Raw genomic sequence first — 16,977 nt, 5'->3', positions numbered from 1 at the left:
TTATTTCGTTTAAATAATTTTATTTAGTTAAATCAAATAAATCTTAATTGGATTAATTAAATAAATACTTGACTCTAATAAATGAATTTATTTAACACAAATAATTTCTAAATTTTATATTTTTTTATGGATTGCTTCTAAACTTTCTATAGTTGAGTATTACATGTTATTTATTAACATTTTAGCATAATTTTGCAAAAAATAATACTTTGTAACTAAAATGGAAATATAAAAATATTTTTAAAAAATCGAAAATTTCTAAATTTTACATTTTTCAATGGATAGCTTTTAAACTTTATATAATTGAATATTACATATTATTTAGTCACATTTTAGCATAATTTTTCAAAAATACTTTCTTATAACGAAGATGTAAGTATAAAAATGTTTTGAATATCAAAAAATTGAAAAAATTATCTTGATACCAATTGCTATGAAGCTTAATTCAATAGTATTTGTGGGCTCTCTGATTTAACTTTTAGAGATATCTTGATCAATGTAAAGACAAAAGTTAAACACGGTGTTTATTTTGGTTTAAAACATTTTCCGGCTTTGTCCAAATTTTTCCTGGTTTATTCGACGGGTGTTTTTTAATAATACATTTAACAGGGTGTCTACCAACCAGAAAAGACGTAAAATATCAGGGAATTTAATGTAACCGAGAAAAACTGGATCTACTTGCTATACAATTAGTTCGAATTAGACTGTACTATAACTCAAAAAACTGGAGGAAATTTTAGATTGATTTTAATACATTATATTGATTGAAGTACTACAAATTGAGAAATATTGTTTTCTGCATTTGAATTAGTTAAAAATAACTAATTTGATAATAAAAAGTCGGTCACTGTTTCAAATGGTATTATTTTCCTAATGAAATAGACAATAGTAACTAATTATTATTTTTTCCCTGTCAAATCAAATTCCCGGCTATTTTCCGGTTTTCTAGGTTGGTAGATACACTGTTAAGTGCATTATCAGAAACTACAACCCGTCGAAGACGGGTACGACAGCTAGTACTGTATAAAACATAAAATATTTTTACAAATTAATTTATTGCAACTCTCACAGGTACCTAATGGCACTTTTTTTAACAGATACTTAATCAATATATCTGTCTCGTATTAAAAAATGTTTCATTAATTTCTTAATGTTAAGTACTTTGTGGTGAGTAAATATGTTTGAAAATGTACTCAAATTCTCACAAAACTCAATGTTAAAAGTTAAAAACAAAGACGCTTATAATTTTTTTCACAAGTACCAACAGGTCAAAAATTTAACTACATTTTTTTAAAACCTTTATCTAACAGTGGTACAAATTTCAACAAATTGGTAATGTTAATTCTATTTGCGAAAGAACCTCCTTATCATCTTGAAGAAGATCTGTAATTGCATTAACGTTTTATAAACATTGTACAATATAGAATAGTTTATACGAGTTTAAAAAAGGCATGTTTTGTAACTGCCCAAGTGCGAAATGCCAAGACTGCAAAAATGGCCCATCATTGGTCTAGTAATGTCTGCCGAGAATTGGCAGTAGTTACTGGGCCATTACTGGTGTTCAAATGTCCCATTGATGGGCCAATGATGGCGCCGATGGTCAGATTTTCAAATTTTTAAGACTGGGTCAGCTCTCGGCCCAATAATGGCACATTCATAGCAAAGTTGATCAATCTTTAATGGCAAAAATCAATTGCCAGTGATGTGCCGACCATCGGCCCATTAATGGCACATTAGTGGCAAAAATTTTGTGTCTTTGATGGCAAATTATAATTGCCAGAATTGGGACGTAGCTTGGCCCAGGAATAGCACATTAATTTCTATCATTTTGTATCTATGATGGCAAATTATAATTGCCAATATTGGGACGTAGCTCGGCCCAATAATGGCACAGTATCGGCCAGTGTAGTGTAGCTTATAAGAACCCTTTTGCTTTCTCGACTTCAAGTCAGAGTAGCAGAGTGGTCAGAGTGCTAGGCTGTGGTGCGTCAGGTTCAGGTATCGATCCCCGCGAGCGGTAAGAATTTTTCAAATATTTGTAAGTTTGCGTTTAATTTAGGGAAATAAGCTGTATAAATATTATAAATTAATTAGTTAATTAAATAAAAAATATATTTTTTTTAATTTTGTCAACACTGGGGAGTAATGGCAGCCAATAATGGGCCATTAATGTTTACCGAGAATCGGCCGATGATTGGCTGCCGACGGCCTACCGCGGTTAACCTCCCGACAGTCGGGCCACTATTGTCTGCCAAGAGTAGGCACTGACTATGCCGTCACTGGCCAGTTTTGGGCCGTTTTTAATTTCGCACTTGGGTGACTTTCAAATCTTTTTTGCTGATAACGAATTCTTGAAATAATACATTTTTCCAGAAAACTGACAATTTAAAGAAATAATTATAAAAATAAAAAAATATTATTATATTTATGTCGTAAAACTGTTCAGTGTGTTAAATTTAATTTTTGGTTTTCGTGTTTTATGTTTTTTTTAAATGCTTTAAACAAATTTGTAATCTTTTTCTAATATTTCAGAAGAAGAAAAAAACGGATCAGAAAGTCTTAGTCACATTTTTATATACACACAATAAAATAAGGTCTTGAGTATCATAAGACAAAAACAGAAATATTGCGCGCGCTTTAGCGCGCGTAGCTCTGCTAGTAATATAAAATAATTATTATTAAAATAATATAATATATATACAGTGGAGTCCGGTTATAACGACATTCAAGGGACCGAGGATTTCCGTCGTTATAACCGGACGTCGTTATAAGCGTCAAGAAGAAAAATACATATATATATTTTTTTTTAAATAATACAATAATATAATAATATTAATAATTTAACAATATTAATACTATAATAATATTAACAATATAATAAAATAATACCCTCACAGCACCGGGATATTCAGGATATCCCAGAGACGTCCTGGGGATATCGATTTGTTTTCGGAAGTTTGGATATCTCTGGGATATCCTAGGGACGTCCATGGATATCCAGAGGATAATCCAGGGATATCCAAACTTCCGAAAACAAATCGATATCCCCAGGACGTCTCTGGGATATCCTGAATATCCCGGTGCTGTGAGGGTACATATGCTTTATTGAAAAGATTGTCAAATAGATGGAGCTATGGACATAGGAAATCGGTAATTAGTCGTTATAACCGGACCTCGGACCAAATAAATCTGAAAAACACGTCGCTATATACGGAAGGTCGTTATAACCGGACGTCGCTCGTCGTTATAAGCAGACGCGTCTCCATAGTAATTTCAATGTAAACCAAACTAAAAGGTTCGAATAGGTCGTTATAAGCGGAGTCGTTATAAACGGATTCTACTGTATATATATATCCTATAAATTAACAATTATTAAAATTCATTAAGTATAATTTATTAATAATTGTTTATTTATTATTATTTTTTAAATTCATAATTTTTATTTTTAAATAAATGTATAATAATTAATTATTTAATAACTATTATTATTCGTTATTTATAATTTAGTTTTTATTATTAATAAATAAACTTTATTATAATGTTGTACTTAGAGAAAAAAAATTATATGTATTTTCGTTTTTTAAATATATTACCATAATTATTTTATAAAGTGTTTTAAAAGAACACGCTTTTTTAACTTAAATAACTGTTTTAAAAAAGTTAATTTTAAAAAATTAAATTTATTTACATGCTTTTAAAACGAGGAAAACTGTCGAGGCCCTGATCAGAGCCCTATTTAATATCTAGTGAACACCTCACTTGGGGTTTTGGCCAGAAATTCTGGTCAAACCCACAAAATAAAAAAATTATTCAAAACGATAGTATAATTACTCCCTTTAATTGTATTCTTCAATTGTTCATTATTTTTTATTAAAAGTAATTTTAGAGATTTAATTTTTTACACTTTATTTAAACAAGGAAAACTGTCGAGGCCCTGATCAGTACCCTATCTAAAATCTAATGAACACCCTACCTGGGGTTCTGGCTAGGAATTCTAGTCAAACCCCTAAAATAAAAAAATTATTAAATAACTAAAATAATAATTGCCTTCCATTGTTAATAGCTTCTACAACAAAAAGGAATTTTAAAAACTTTATTAAAAAAAAAAATTTTAATAGGGAAAACTGTCAAGGCCCCGACCAGAACCCTGTTTTAAATAGGGCAAAGTGGGGCATTTTCTGCACGGGGTGTTCAAAAAATTCGAATATCGCATATTGTGCGTTTAGGCGCTTTAAATGTGCAGCCAAGATTGAAAAATTAAGTACTGGGAAGTGGAAGAAGTTTGGAGCACATAAAATTAATTGCTTAAAACAGAAACGCAATTTTAAAAAAGAAAAAAAGCAGAAAATGAAATACTAAGATTGTGTAGAGAAAATTATAACGCTAATCACTCTACAATTTTTAAAGATGTTTGCAAACGGTATTTTATTTCTAATTTGTATTAAGAAATCTAGATCTTTTATTTGTATGTATTCTACTTTAACCTATTTTTCTAGATTCAACGTAAATCTTTCCTATCAAGGATTAAGACCTCGCATGCAGAAAGCAAAGATGCAGTCATACACTGAAATTGAAACGGGAGTGAGTTTTTTCAAAGAATTAAAAAACAGCGATACTTTTTGGAAAGAAATAGACAAAGGGACCGTGATTCTGAAAAGGTGGCAAAAATTAATGGACAAATTCAAAACATGTACATAGATGCATCGTTGCAGGTTTATTATTTTGCAAATTGAAACTTAATAAACAATACTTGATTGTCAAAATAAATGTTATTAATAAATGTTAAATTGGTGTTTCAGATGTCATTTAAAAAATTTAGCGTTGCACTCATAAATATTTTGTTCATGGATGGAAAAAAAGTGAGTACTAGTATTTATAGAAATTTTGAAAAATGATTTATTAATGTAATAATAATTGTTACGTATGACTTCGTAACTATTTTTATTTTTTTAATAAATTAAAAATTCTTATATTATATAACTTCATTTAAAAAATTGGGAATTTTGTAATTAGATTTAAGTACACTATAGCAAACAAATCATTCACACAAAGACAATTCAAACTATCTATCATTTAAAAGTAACAAATTTACTATTTGTTATCCTTAATTTTACCTAAATAGTAATTTGGATATATTTTCTTTTGCACTAACAATATTAAATGACATTTTAATTTATTAAAATTAAGAATCGCTAAGAAGTATGGACAACACCCATATTTCGAAAGAGTTATTTTCCAGTGGAAGACTCTAAATGTATTGTTTTAAATATCAAGAAAAGCAACATACACATTAAAAGTATAGTGGATTTAGAGCATTGAACTCGTGTTAGCCAACTTTAGGAATTTGCAAGCTTGCGAAAAGCTTGCCTGGCAACAAAGAAGTTTAATGAACTGTGTGTAACAGTCTCCCCACTATTAACATTTTAATGCAATTTCAGGGTGTGATCCATAACTTCGATCGATTTAACGATTGAGTCTGAATTTGTTCCTCCCGCAGTAAGGCTGCGTAATATATTGTTTCTACCGAAAATTGGTAGAGTTTATATTTTGCATTTCCCGCAAAGTCGGAGGTTTATATTTTATCCCCAAAAGAAGGGTTGATTTGTGAATTTAATAATTATAGTGAATTTATACGACATAAATTGTGAAGTGAAATATTTATAATAAAAAAAAGTTGATTTAAATATTGAATTGAAGTTCTGTGAAAGAAAGTGATTTGAGTAGTAATAAAGTAGTAAAGAAATAATTTGAATTGAACAAAAATAAATTAAAATAATTAAAGTCTCATTGATATTAGAAATATCAACCTCCGTCTAATGCACTTAAAATCGATTGATTAAATAATATCATCAACCAAATATTTAAATGCAGTGACCCTGTAGTTTGAATGTTGTAAGTTGATTTGAAATTATTAATTTATTATTGTTGGAACAAATCAAAGAAGATTCTTAATAAAGAAATTAGAGAGAATAAGCGATAAGCAATTTTGATGACAATAGTGTCATTTTTCAAGTGACATAACTTGGGTTATTTGAGGAAAAACACAGAAGTCTAAGGGTAATAACAATATATAAAATATGTTATTTTTATTGGTGAGTAAAATTGTCAAATAACTACTATTATTCACACACACATTGAGAGTCATACACAATACTATTTTACAAGAATTTAATAAATTCTATAAAAACCTTTTTCTGTTTATATTAACTAAATATAAAATGTGCAATAACTATTGCTAAAGAGTTACAGCTAATTATTTGGAATAACTATAATTGTCAATATATGTAAAAATATAAGATACACATTATTGTTTCTAATGTTGGAGAATTTAAAGTTGAATAAACTGTGAGAATCACATTACACACATATTGTAGTGTTTTATTACGATTAACTTTTTCACACCTGTCTTTTTTACTTTATTCCTTTTATTTAAATATAAATACCGTCTATCCGGGATTATTGAACAATAATAATCTAAGAAAGGATCCACTACCTTTAAATAAATAAATTATTTTCGAAGGGCAAATAACGTTTTACCTTGAGACATTTTTATTTAAATTTTTGTGTTTAATTAATTTGTTAGCAAATTGTTAAAACTAGTTTTTGTAAAAATAAGAATTTTGATTAATAAATTAAAGTATTCAAAATTCATCCTTAACAATAATAATATTTATTTTCTAAGGCGTATCTTGCTTACCTTGTTTTCTCATAAAATTTCAACAAAAAAATGAAAGAAAAGACTATTGATGCACTACGTGAAGAAGTACATTTGGAAAATTTGGATAAATGCTTTGGACCCTATGATTCAGAAATTATGGCCACAATTATTGAAGTATTTCCTGATGTCAAATATTCCTGTACGTGGTGGCATTATAGACAGGTGAAAATTAATAATATTTAAATTTTATGTACGATTATGTTAAATATTAAATTAGAATTTTAATAATTTATGAAATTTATTTCTGCAGATTAATGGCCGAACGATAGTGAAATAGAAATCGAGTACGAACCCAAAAAGTTAGGAACTATTCCAAAAGAAAAAAATATTGAGTTTCATCGGGAATTAAACAAAAAATCAACCGAGTTAGATCAATTCAGAAATGAAATATCGATACGCGATAAAGAATTAGATCAACTTAGATTAGAATTAGACCGAAAGAAAATTGCGATGGAAAATGTAATGAAAAATAAAAATTCGAATGACGAAGAAAATTTCACGGAAAGCACGAAAATGGAAAATCCAAATGCCCAAGTCGACAACAATCGACATTTTGGAAATTTCAATAATCATTTTCCTTTTGGCATGTTACAAACACCTTTTCAAATCATGTCAAATTGGCCAGTTAAATTTCATAATAACAAAACGGACAACCCAGTGCAATTTCGTGTGTTAGAAAACATAGACGCAGTATTAGCAGACGAAGCCCTTGAATGATGTAGGACGGTTAGAAACAATTGGTTTTCTCTACAAGATTTTCGTGAAGAATTCGAAAGAACATTTTTAGACGAAAAGTTCTACGAGAAAATTAACACGAAAATCAAATATTGCAATCAGAAAGAGGGCGAAGAAATTCAAACCTTTTTGATTGGAATAAGAAAACTATTCGGAAAATTAAACCCGCGAAAAGGTTTACACTGGGAATTACGCCGTGCATATGAAAATTTGCGTCTCGAGTACAAGATGTACATTCAAAGAAACGATTTTAAAACGTTTGAGGAACTAGAAAGTTTAGGTAAAGAATTCGAAATTGAAAGAAATAAGTCTAAAATTCGCGGACAATATTTGAAAATAACAACGGATAAAAACTCGTCTAATGATAAATCGAAGCAAACTACGAATCAGGGAAATAACGGAAATTCTAGAAAGTTTGGTGGAAACTCGAGATTCCAATCAAATTCTTCTGCAAATTATCCCCAAAGAAATCAGCCGAAAATTACTTTTCCACCGGACGCAACTACAAACGGTAGTAATGGTCAGAAAATGTTAGAAGGTCCTTCCGGTGACAATAATAATTCGAAAAATAGTCTTCAAGTGGCAGTACCAAACCGTTCTTCTGCAGGGAATGGTAATACTTCCAAGACAAACCAAAACGAGAAAAGTCATCCGAAAAAATGCTACGGTTGCGGAAAAGTAGGGCACATTCGTAGAGATTGTAGGTCAGAAAATCAGGGAAACGAGTAGAGGGAGTACTGAAAAATTCAGTATCCCCAAAAAACATCAAGTTACCAGAAAGTTGCGAAACGTTAGTGAAAGATTTACGATTTTTCACTAACATAAAATATCAGGATACAATTTTCGAAACGTTAATCGACACAGGCGCTACGAGTTTATTTTGTGGTCACAAAAATTGGGTATATTTACAATTATACGGTGTGAAATTAGAACCAGTGAAAAATAAACTCGTGACAGCAGCCAACGGTGAAAGTTTACAAATTATAGGAAAAGTTACGATTCCGGTAGAAATCGGAAATATAACAAAAAATTTGACTTTCAGAATTGTCCCAGGTTTAAGACAATATGCAATTTTAGGAATAGATATGCTGCGCGAAGTAGGAATGAAATTAGATTTCAAATCTGACACTTGGTCATTGAAAGATTTGCCTAACGTACGTTATAAAATCGGAGATAGGGAAAATAAAATAGTCGAAAAAATGGTCAAAGCTGTTTTGACAAAACGAGAAGTGAGATCACAAACAGGTTGGTCCAGTTCACAACGAGAAAATCGAAAAAATTTCGCGCAAAAATCCCAGGAAAATAGGTCAAAATCGAGAAAAAATTTTGAACCGAAACTCGAGAATAAAAAAGAGAATTCAGGAAAATTCGAGAAAAAATTCGAATTAGGAAAATCAGTTTAATACAGAAAATTGTTGGAAAATTACGAAAAATTTTCCAAGGATCGACCCGAGAAATGAAAGAAAAATTCCAAAAATTATACCAAGACAATCCTTACAACAGTCGAAAACACCTACCCAAATTCCAACTCCAAAACCCCGAAAAATTCTTCCAAAATTAATGGAAATCCCATTATCAAACAGATTTGATAATTTAGAAATGGACTCAGGTCTTGACGAGACTGACGAACCATTTTTGTTCCCAATCGACAATCCCCGTAACAAAAATTGGAGAAAGAACAAGAAAATTAGAGAACGCGAAATAAGTTCGAAAATTTGGCGAAAACAAGAAAATTCGCAAAAATCGGAAAAATTAGAATCGAAAAATTCTATGGCGATTGGAAATAAATTTCGTATACCGTTAAATACGAAATGGGTCAATTTCAAAAACAACGCGATAATGAACAACAATATTCAGGAAAAAATATTGCGAGAATCGAGTTGTTTAGATGAAACGGAATTTTGTTCAGGACTAGTCGAATTGTCCGAAGAAGAACAAGAATTTTTAAATAAATTTTTAAAAATTAGATTACCACCCCCCGAGGAAATTTTGAAAGCTACTCAGTTGACAGAACACGTAATTGACACGCAGGGTACAGCGCCGATAAAACAAAGATATTATTATGTTTCGCCGAAAATTAAGGAGGGAATAATTAAGGAAATTAAGAGAATGTTACGCGAAGGTATTATCGAGCCAAGTAATAGCAATTGGTCCAATCCAATTGTTATGATTAAGAAAGCCAACGGAACATACAGATTGTGCCTAGACTTTCGGAAAGTCAACGCAGTCACGAAAAAAGATCTGTATCCGGTTCCATTGATGGCAGAAATTTTAGATATGCTCAGAGCCGCAAAATATATATCTAAGATCGATTTAAGGTGGGCGTATAATCAAATCCCATTGAGTGAAAAGTCCAAGGAAAAAACGGCTTTCGTAGTTCCTGGTTTTGGAATGTTCCAATACAAGCGAATGCCGTTTGGACTTTGTAATGCTCCCGCAACGTTCCAGCGGTTAATGGACAAAATTATTACGCCTGACCTTAAACCGAAAGTTTTCTGTTATGTCGACGACATAATTATAGTTTCTCAAACGTTTGACGAACACATGAAATATCTGGAAATAGTATTAGGAAAATTAAAAGAAGCAGGGTTAACAGTTAATTTCGAAAAAAGTGAATTCAGTTGTGCGGAGGTAAAATACCTAGGTTTCGTAGTTAACGAAAATCAGTAAATAGCAAAATTAAAACTGATCGAGTTGTTGACGACAGCTCCGATCTTAAACCCTCCTGATTTTCAACACACTTTCATACTAGAAACTGACGCAAGTGACACGGGTCTAGGCGCAGTTTTGACACAAGACATTGACGGAAAAAACGTAGTAGTTGCGTATGGAAGTAAAAATTTGAGCGAAACGGAGAGAAAATATTCGACAACGGAAAAGGAGTGTCTCGCGGTAAAACGTTCATAGGAAAATTTCGACAATATTTGGAAGGTAGTCATTTTAAAGTAATAACTGATCACATTGCTTTAAAATGGTTACACAATTTAAAAAATCCTACAGGACGCTTGGCGAGATGGGCGTTGGAACTATCGGAACATGATTTCAAAATAATATATCGAAAAGGTTCAGCGAACGTAGTTCCAGACGCGTTGTCAAGAATTTTCGAGGAAAAACAAGAAATTTCTGAAGAAATAAAAATCAAAAGTAGCGAAAATCAAACAGAAAACAGTTGGTATAAAACAAAAATGAGATTAGTAGAATCAAAACCTCACGAACACGAAAATTGGCGAATTCGAGACAAACAATTATATTTTCATAGACCCGATCCGTTAAAATCTCCCCTCCTTAAAGATGAAAATCCGTGGAAATTAGTTATTCCGGAAAATTTGAGAAAACAGGTATTAGTCGAAAATCATGATAACGTGCAAGCAGGACACCTTGGTGTGGAAAAAACTTTCCATAGAATTTCCGAAAATTTTTTCTGGCCTGGAATGTAGACGGAAATAGTAAAATATATTCGAATATGTAAAATTTACCAACAGACAAAAGCAAATAACAAACCGAAAATAGGACCAATGGGTAAACGAATCGTGGAGGAACCATGGACGATGGTTGCTTCAGATATAATAGGCCTATTACCCTTATCGAAAAATAGGAACAAATATATTTTAGTATTTCTGGACATTTTCACAAAATGGGTGGAAACAATTCCAATTAAGAAGGCAGACGGAAAAACTATCGAAGCAGAGTTTCATAAAAGAGTAATTTCCAGATGGGGAACACCCAGAATTTTAGTTTCCGACAATGGCACGGAATATGCCAATAAAGTAATACGGGAAATGTTGGAAAAATTCGGAATAAGACACTCTTTTACGCCAAAGTACTACCCGCAAGCAAACCCGACCGAAAGGTCTAATAGATCGATTAAAACGGCAATTAAAGCTTATTTAGATAAGGAACAGAATCTTTGGGATAAAGAAATCGACGATCTACAATTTGCTTTAAATACCTCTAAACATTCCTCAACTAATTTTACCCCAGCTTTCCTCAATTTAGGTCGTGAACTTCAACCTTTTCAAACACTGAAAAAAGATTTCGAAAATCCGGACGAAATTGAATTTCAGGAAGTTGACAAGTGGACAGAAAGACTGAGACGCTTACAAATTATTAAGGACGAAGTTCAACGAAATTTAGATAAGGCAAACGAAAAACAAGCGAAATATTACAATTTGCGTAGGAGAAAAGTAGAATTTGAAGTAGGAGATCTTGTATGGAAAAAAGACAAGTCCTGTCTAACAAAGATTTAGGAATCGCGCGTAAATTGAAAAAAGATTTCGAAGGTCCGTTCAAAATAATTCGAAAAATTTCCCCCACAATGTACGAATTAGGAAAAATTCGAGGAAAATCAATAGGATCGTCAAATATAAATGATTTGCGAAAATTCGTGGAAAACGAAAATTAGCGAAAATTTTCAGAAAAATTCAATAGAATTAAATGAAAATTGTAGGAAAATTAAAGAAAATCTTCAGGAAAATAAAATAGAATTAAATGAAAATCATAGGAAAATTAGAGAAAATTCTCAAGAAAATTAAGTACAAATAGTAGGAAAATAAAATAAGACAAAATAAGACAAGACAATTATTTTTATTTTTTTTATTATATTAACGAATGTAAACTAAAAACAAAATTTTCTTTTCACAGAAAATGAAACCGATTCGTCTCAATGGAGGAGAAGTAAGAGAAATAACAATTAAAGGAATCGAAACAGAAAAAATAAAATTAAAAAATCAACTCGAAAGACTACACAAAACAATAACAGAATTACAAAGTAAACTAAAATCACTAGAAAAAACAAAAGGACAAATAGAAGGAACACTTCTTAGATTAGACCATTGGGAAAACAGCGTCAAGATGATGCAATTCTCCGATGAAGATAGCACCAACTCGTCAGACGAAATGGAAGAAGAAGACGAAATAGAAGAGAGGAAAAACCTAGAAAGAATAGACGAGAAAGAAGAAGACGAAATAGAAGAGATGAAAAATCTAGAAGTGATAGAAGAGAAGGAAAAAGAAGACGAAATAGAAGAGAGGAAAAACCTAGAAAGAATAGACGAGAAAGAAGAAGAAGACGAAATAGAAGAGATGAAAAATCTAGAAGTGATAGAAGAGAAAGAAGGAGAAGACGAAATAGAAGAGATGAAAAATCTAGAAGTGATAGAAGAGAAGGAAGAAGAAGACGAAATAATAGAAGAGATAGAAGAAGAAGTGATAATAGAAGAGAGAGAAGAACGAAACTAGATAGAGGAGGAAGAAGAAATGGAAATATTATAACACAGAGGAGAACTGGAAGAAGTAAACGAGCGAGAGGAAACAAACCCAGAAAATATCAATTTCGAAAAACACACATATTCATATACTAAGGAAAAACGAGTGTTTTTGGGCATGCTTCGTTGGAGGTGTGACCGTAGAGAAATCTTGGAAAACAACACCGAGGAGAGGAATCTGCAAGACAGGGAATGGAACGAACTTAGATCAAACAATGAAATGGAAATCGAAGAATTCATAAGAAATCAAAGAAGATTATGAACAAAATCCACACACATAATTATTTTTTCTTTTTGTCACTTTCAGATTCCAAACTCAACACGAAATTAACCTATTACATTTACCTTATTATACACAAAGTGTGACTTACTTTATGTTTTCTCCTTCACACAAAATTTTTCTTTCTTTTTTCCTTTTACGTATAATCAAACAAACACTTTTAGTTAAAATTTTTTTTTCTCTCGGTGTGAATCTTTTGTAATTAAAACGTACGTACAACAATTACAAAATAAAACTAAGATCAAAATTTAATTTTGTAATAAACGATAATAAAAATTGATGCGAAATAACAAAATAAAAGATAACAAAATAACAAAATTTCTTTTATAGAATTTTTTCTTTTCTACCCTAAAATAAAATAAAACGAATTAATAAAACAATAACAATAAATAAAATAACAATAAATATAACAAGCAAAACAAAATAAGAAAGAACAAGCAAACAAATAAAACAATAAGACAAAGATTAAACAATATAGACGATTATTTTTAATTTTTTTTAGAAACTAGTGTAGAAAAATTCTTTTTTTTTAAGAATGTTACAGGAAATAATGGAGACAAAGGAGACTTGGCGATGCAGATTCTGCAACAAGAAGGTGTGGAAGACACATTATATAATCCACGATGAATTCTGCAATAAAAGGAACCTAAAAGCAAAAGCAGGTTACTGTGAGCCATCAGCCAACGGGAAAAAATACATAAGAACCAATTGGGACAAACGTCGAGAGGAACTAAAGGAATTTTTGGAGAATAGCTTAGCAGAAGATTCAGGGAAATTAGCAGAAAATATTAAAAACGAAAATTTAGAATTTATAGTTCTCGATACTGATTACGAAGAATTATTAGAAAATTAGCTGAAAATTTTTGTTGTTGTAAGGGGTTACACTTCGTCCCGTTTAGGGGAAGGGGGTGTAACATGGCGTTACAAATTCTCCCGCGTCTGCTGCGAATCGGGCGATTGAACCCGGAAACGGCCGAAGGGCTTCGAGGGTGTCAATCGCCAAATTCGCGGACAGACGCGACACTCGTTGTAATTACTCTCTCGCTAGAACATCGTGTTTGTGTTATCTTTTTGTGTCGCCGAACGCCAGTTTCCTCACCTCCGTTTGCGGTGATTTCTCCTCATAATACATCACCAGTAAGTTGGATAAATAAATTATTGTATTAAGTGAATTGCTTATCTTGTCTATTCTTCCCTTTCCCACCTTTTCCCACATAGTATAATTGGAATCATCGGGCAACCAATTATATGATATATAATTATTCTAATAATAAATATTTAGATTAGAAACAAAGCAGTCTATGTTACATCTGACAACTGAGTGCACTAAATTTATGAAAAGCATAAAGTGTAAGTAGAAATTACTATATTTAAATTTCTATTGTCTAAGTGCAAAAAAAGGAAATAAAGGTTTGTTAATTAATTCGCTTCGCTTCGCCTACAATTTGTTCCAAAAAAGTGCTAGTTCAAAAATTGGCAACTGCTCGCACTAGTTTCCGAACGATATTTTTAGTACAACAAAAAATTAATATACGTTCTCTTTTTATTAATCGCTTTTGAAATAATTAATTATATTAATTCTTGAATATAATATTATTTAACAGAAATAGAAGAAAGTGACACCGATGACAGTGGTACAAAATGTGATACAGACTGAAATTCATCTGATTTTAGTAATTATTCAGCTAAGGACAACAATGTGAAACCAGAGATGAAAACAAAGACCGACTTGAGAATATTAACTAAATTATAATTAAATTAATGAGTTTCATAATATTTATGCAGAATAACTAATCAACTTTTAAATATATTTGCAATTTGTATTATAACAAATTGGGATAAATGTATTATTATGTATGTATTGCAATTGTGCTGAAAGTTTTTTATATTTTTTTTAGAAAAGCTGGAAGATATGACAAAACTTCTTAAAGCTCGTAAGTATAAAATAAAATAATTAGAATAGGATTGACACAGGTCTTCAAAAAGTCAGGAAAAATGAAATTAGTCAGAGAATTTCATCAAATATTTAATAATAATTCATTAATAATTCCTTAGAAAAGAATTTTGTTAAAAACTATGTCAATTTTAAGAAATAATTGATATAAAAAAATTTTTAAACAGTTTTTGTAAACTTTAATTGTTGTTAAGACAAAAATAAAGTAATATTTACTTTAAAAATTTATTCTATATAAATATATATATATATATATATATATATATATCCATATACAAAATTAAAGTTTTAAAATATTATATAAAATTCTTAGAAATTAGGTTTTTAAAATATTTCAATTTTATTTTTTAAATATTATTATTAAATGTTTACATATAAGTAATTGATCATTCAAAAAAAATAAAAATTTCGTACAATTTGACTTTTTTAATGATTGAACTTCTTTTGAATTTTTTTCCATATGAATCAGAAGAATATTAAAATTTTGGCTGAAAATCTGTTCAAAGTTAGAGAAAAACAAAATCGATTTTTTGAGGAAGTCATATAAAAATATAAAATTAGAATTTTATAAATTTTACTTAAATGTTTTTTATTTTTGTTAAACGATGCTGACGAAAGCGATAATGAAATTTCGGAAAAGGATAAAGAAATCCAGAATTCAAAGGAAAGTGATGATAATTTCAACAATAACAATTTCGGTAATTAATAATTAATTAGGAATTGCTTATTGTATATTAAAATAAATTAATAATAATTTAATTGTATTCTATTATGATAAGATTAATCTTATTTTTTATATTTTATTAGATGAAAAAAAATCAATGATAAAAGAAGACAGGCCTACTCTTATGCACTAAAAATTTCCACGAAAGGGAATAAATTTAAACGTTGTGATTTCGGTATTTTGCACACAGTTCTTTTAGTAATTTGTTAAATTTTCTTATGATATTAAAATTTTATTTAAAATACTACAGATGTCTTTATTAAAATTTCAGATAATACTAGAGAAAAAGAAAAGATTGTCCAAAATATTGAGGTTAAAAAAAATACGGAAGTGCTCATAAAATCCATAGAAAACTTATCTCAAGAAAAGAAATTAGTAAAATATGAAGAAAATAAGTGTAATATATTTTTTAAATACATAAATAAAATACGTAGACTAGGTTTTATTTGCGATATATAATATAAAGTTTTCAAATTACAGGGGAAAAGCAGCTAAATGAATCGACATCTCCATCAACCTTCGTTGGAAATATAAATTCAAGGTTGCAATATGATGTGAAGGCCCTTTTTGGTAATATATTGTTAATGTATAGTTAAATATATTTTTTGAACAAAATTGCGCTTATCATAATTAGAAAAATATATTTTCACAGATAATCCTGAATTTCAAATTATGCTAAGGCAAGCATTTCAAAGTTTTATCGACAATTGCACATTTGAAAGAACATATAAGGAAACGTGGTCATTGAAACATGCGGAAACAAATAAAGGAAATATGAAAATTAAGATTTAAAATTTTTTTGAAAATGTAATTCATATGGAAAAATAATAATTTAAAAAAATGGTTTGATGACATTAAAGTTCGAGTTAGGGGAGAGTGGGGCAAAATGGGGTACCTTTTTGAAATTGGCTGTTTACAGAGAACCAAACGAATAAATCGATTCAGCTAAACTTCAGAATTCTTCTTAGTACACTTAGCTTTGAGGAAATTATGATAATAGCGGAGAAAAAAATTTTTGATAGAACTTATATCGTATTTTCTGAGAAAGTGCTAAAATCCCATTTTGCCCCACCCGTGGGGCAAAATGGGGTGGCATCAAATAACTATACAAAACATTGAATATTTTTTCAAAATTCATTAAATTCTTGTTGTATGAGATTATAAATAAGAACAGAAAGTAGGATTCTTTATTACTATAAAAAAACAAGTAATATTTATTAGAATTTAACAAAAAAACATGGATATTGCAAAATATCGATATATCGATTATTAAACATCGATAGTATAAATGCTTCGAAACAA

At 30.0% G+C, this 16,977-nt stretch overlaps 1 protein-coding gene across 1 annotated transcript; it reads left to right on the top strand.

Annotated features, from left to right (window-relative positions):
* The first annotated feature begins 4,830 nt into the window (after positions 1 to 4,830).
* LOC122499010 (glutamic acid-rich protein-like) lies at positions 4,831 to 12,691 on the top strand. The gene is made up of 3 exons (XM_043607041.1): positions 4,831 to 4,859; positions 6,683 to 6,880; positions 12,095 to 12,691. Exons 2-3 carry the CDS (start codon positions 6,728 to 6,730, stop codon positions 12,689 to 12,691), a joined length of 750 nt encoding a protein of 249 aa, XP_043462976.1. The 5' UTR covers positions 4,831 to 4,859; positions 6,683 to 6,727.
* The last annotated feature ends 4,286 nt before the right edge of the window (positions 12,692 to 16,977 follow it).

The sequence above is a fragment of the Leptopilina heterotoma genome, unplaced genomic scaffold (assembly GCF_015476425.1).
Source record: "Leptopilina heterotoma isolate Lh14 unplaced genomic scaffold, ASM1547642v1 Lhet_163, whole genome shotgun sequence".
In the NCBI taxonomy this organism is placed as follows: Eukaryota; Metazoa; Arthropoda; class Insecta; order Hymenoptera; family Figitidae; genus Leptopilina; species Leptopilina heterotoma.
Note: the sequence above shows the minus strand (reverse complement) of the source record. Positions and strands in the feature narration are given on the sequence as shown.

Excerpts from the sequence above, each read along its gene's own strand:
- LOC122499010 (XM_043607041.1), top strand. The coding sequence starts at position 6,728 with ATGAAAGAAAAGACTATTGATGCACTACGTGAAGAAGTACATTTGGAA. Across the intron at positions 6,881-12,094 it reads CGTGGTGGCATTATAGACAG|AAAATGAAACCGATTCGTCT; the intron begins GTGAAAATTAAT and ends TTCTTTTCACAG.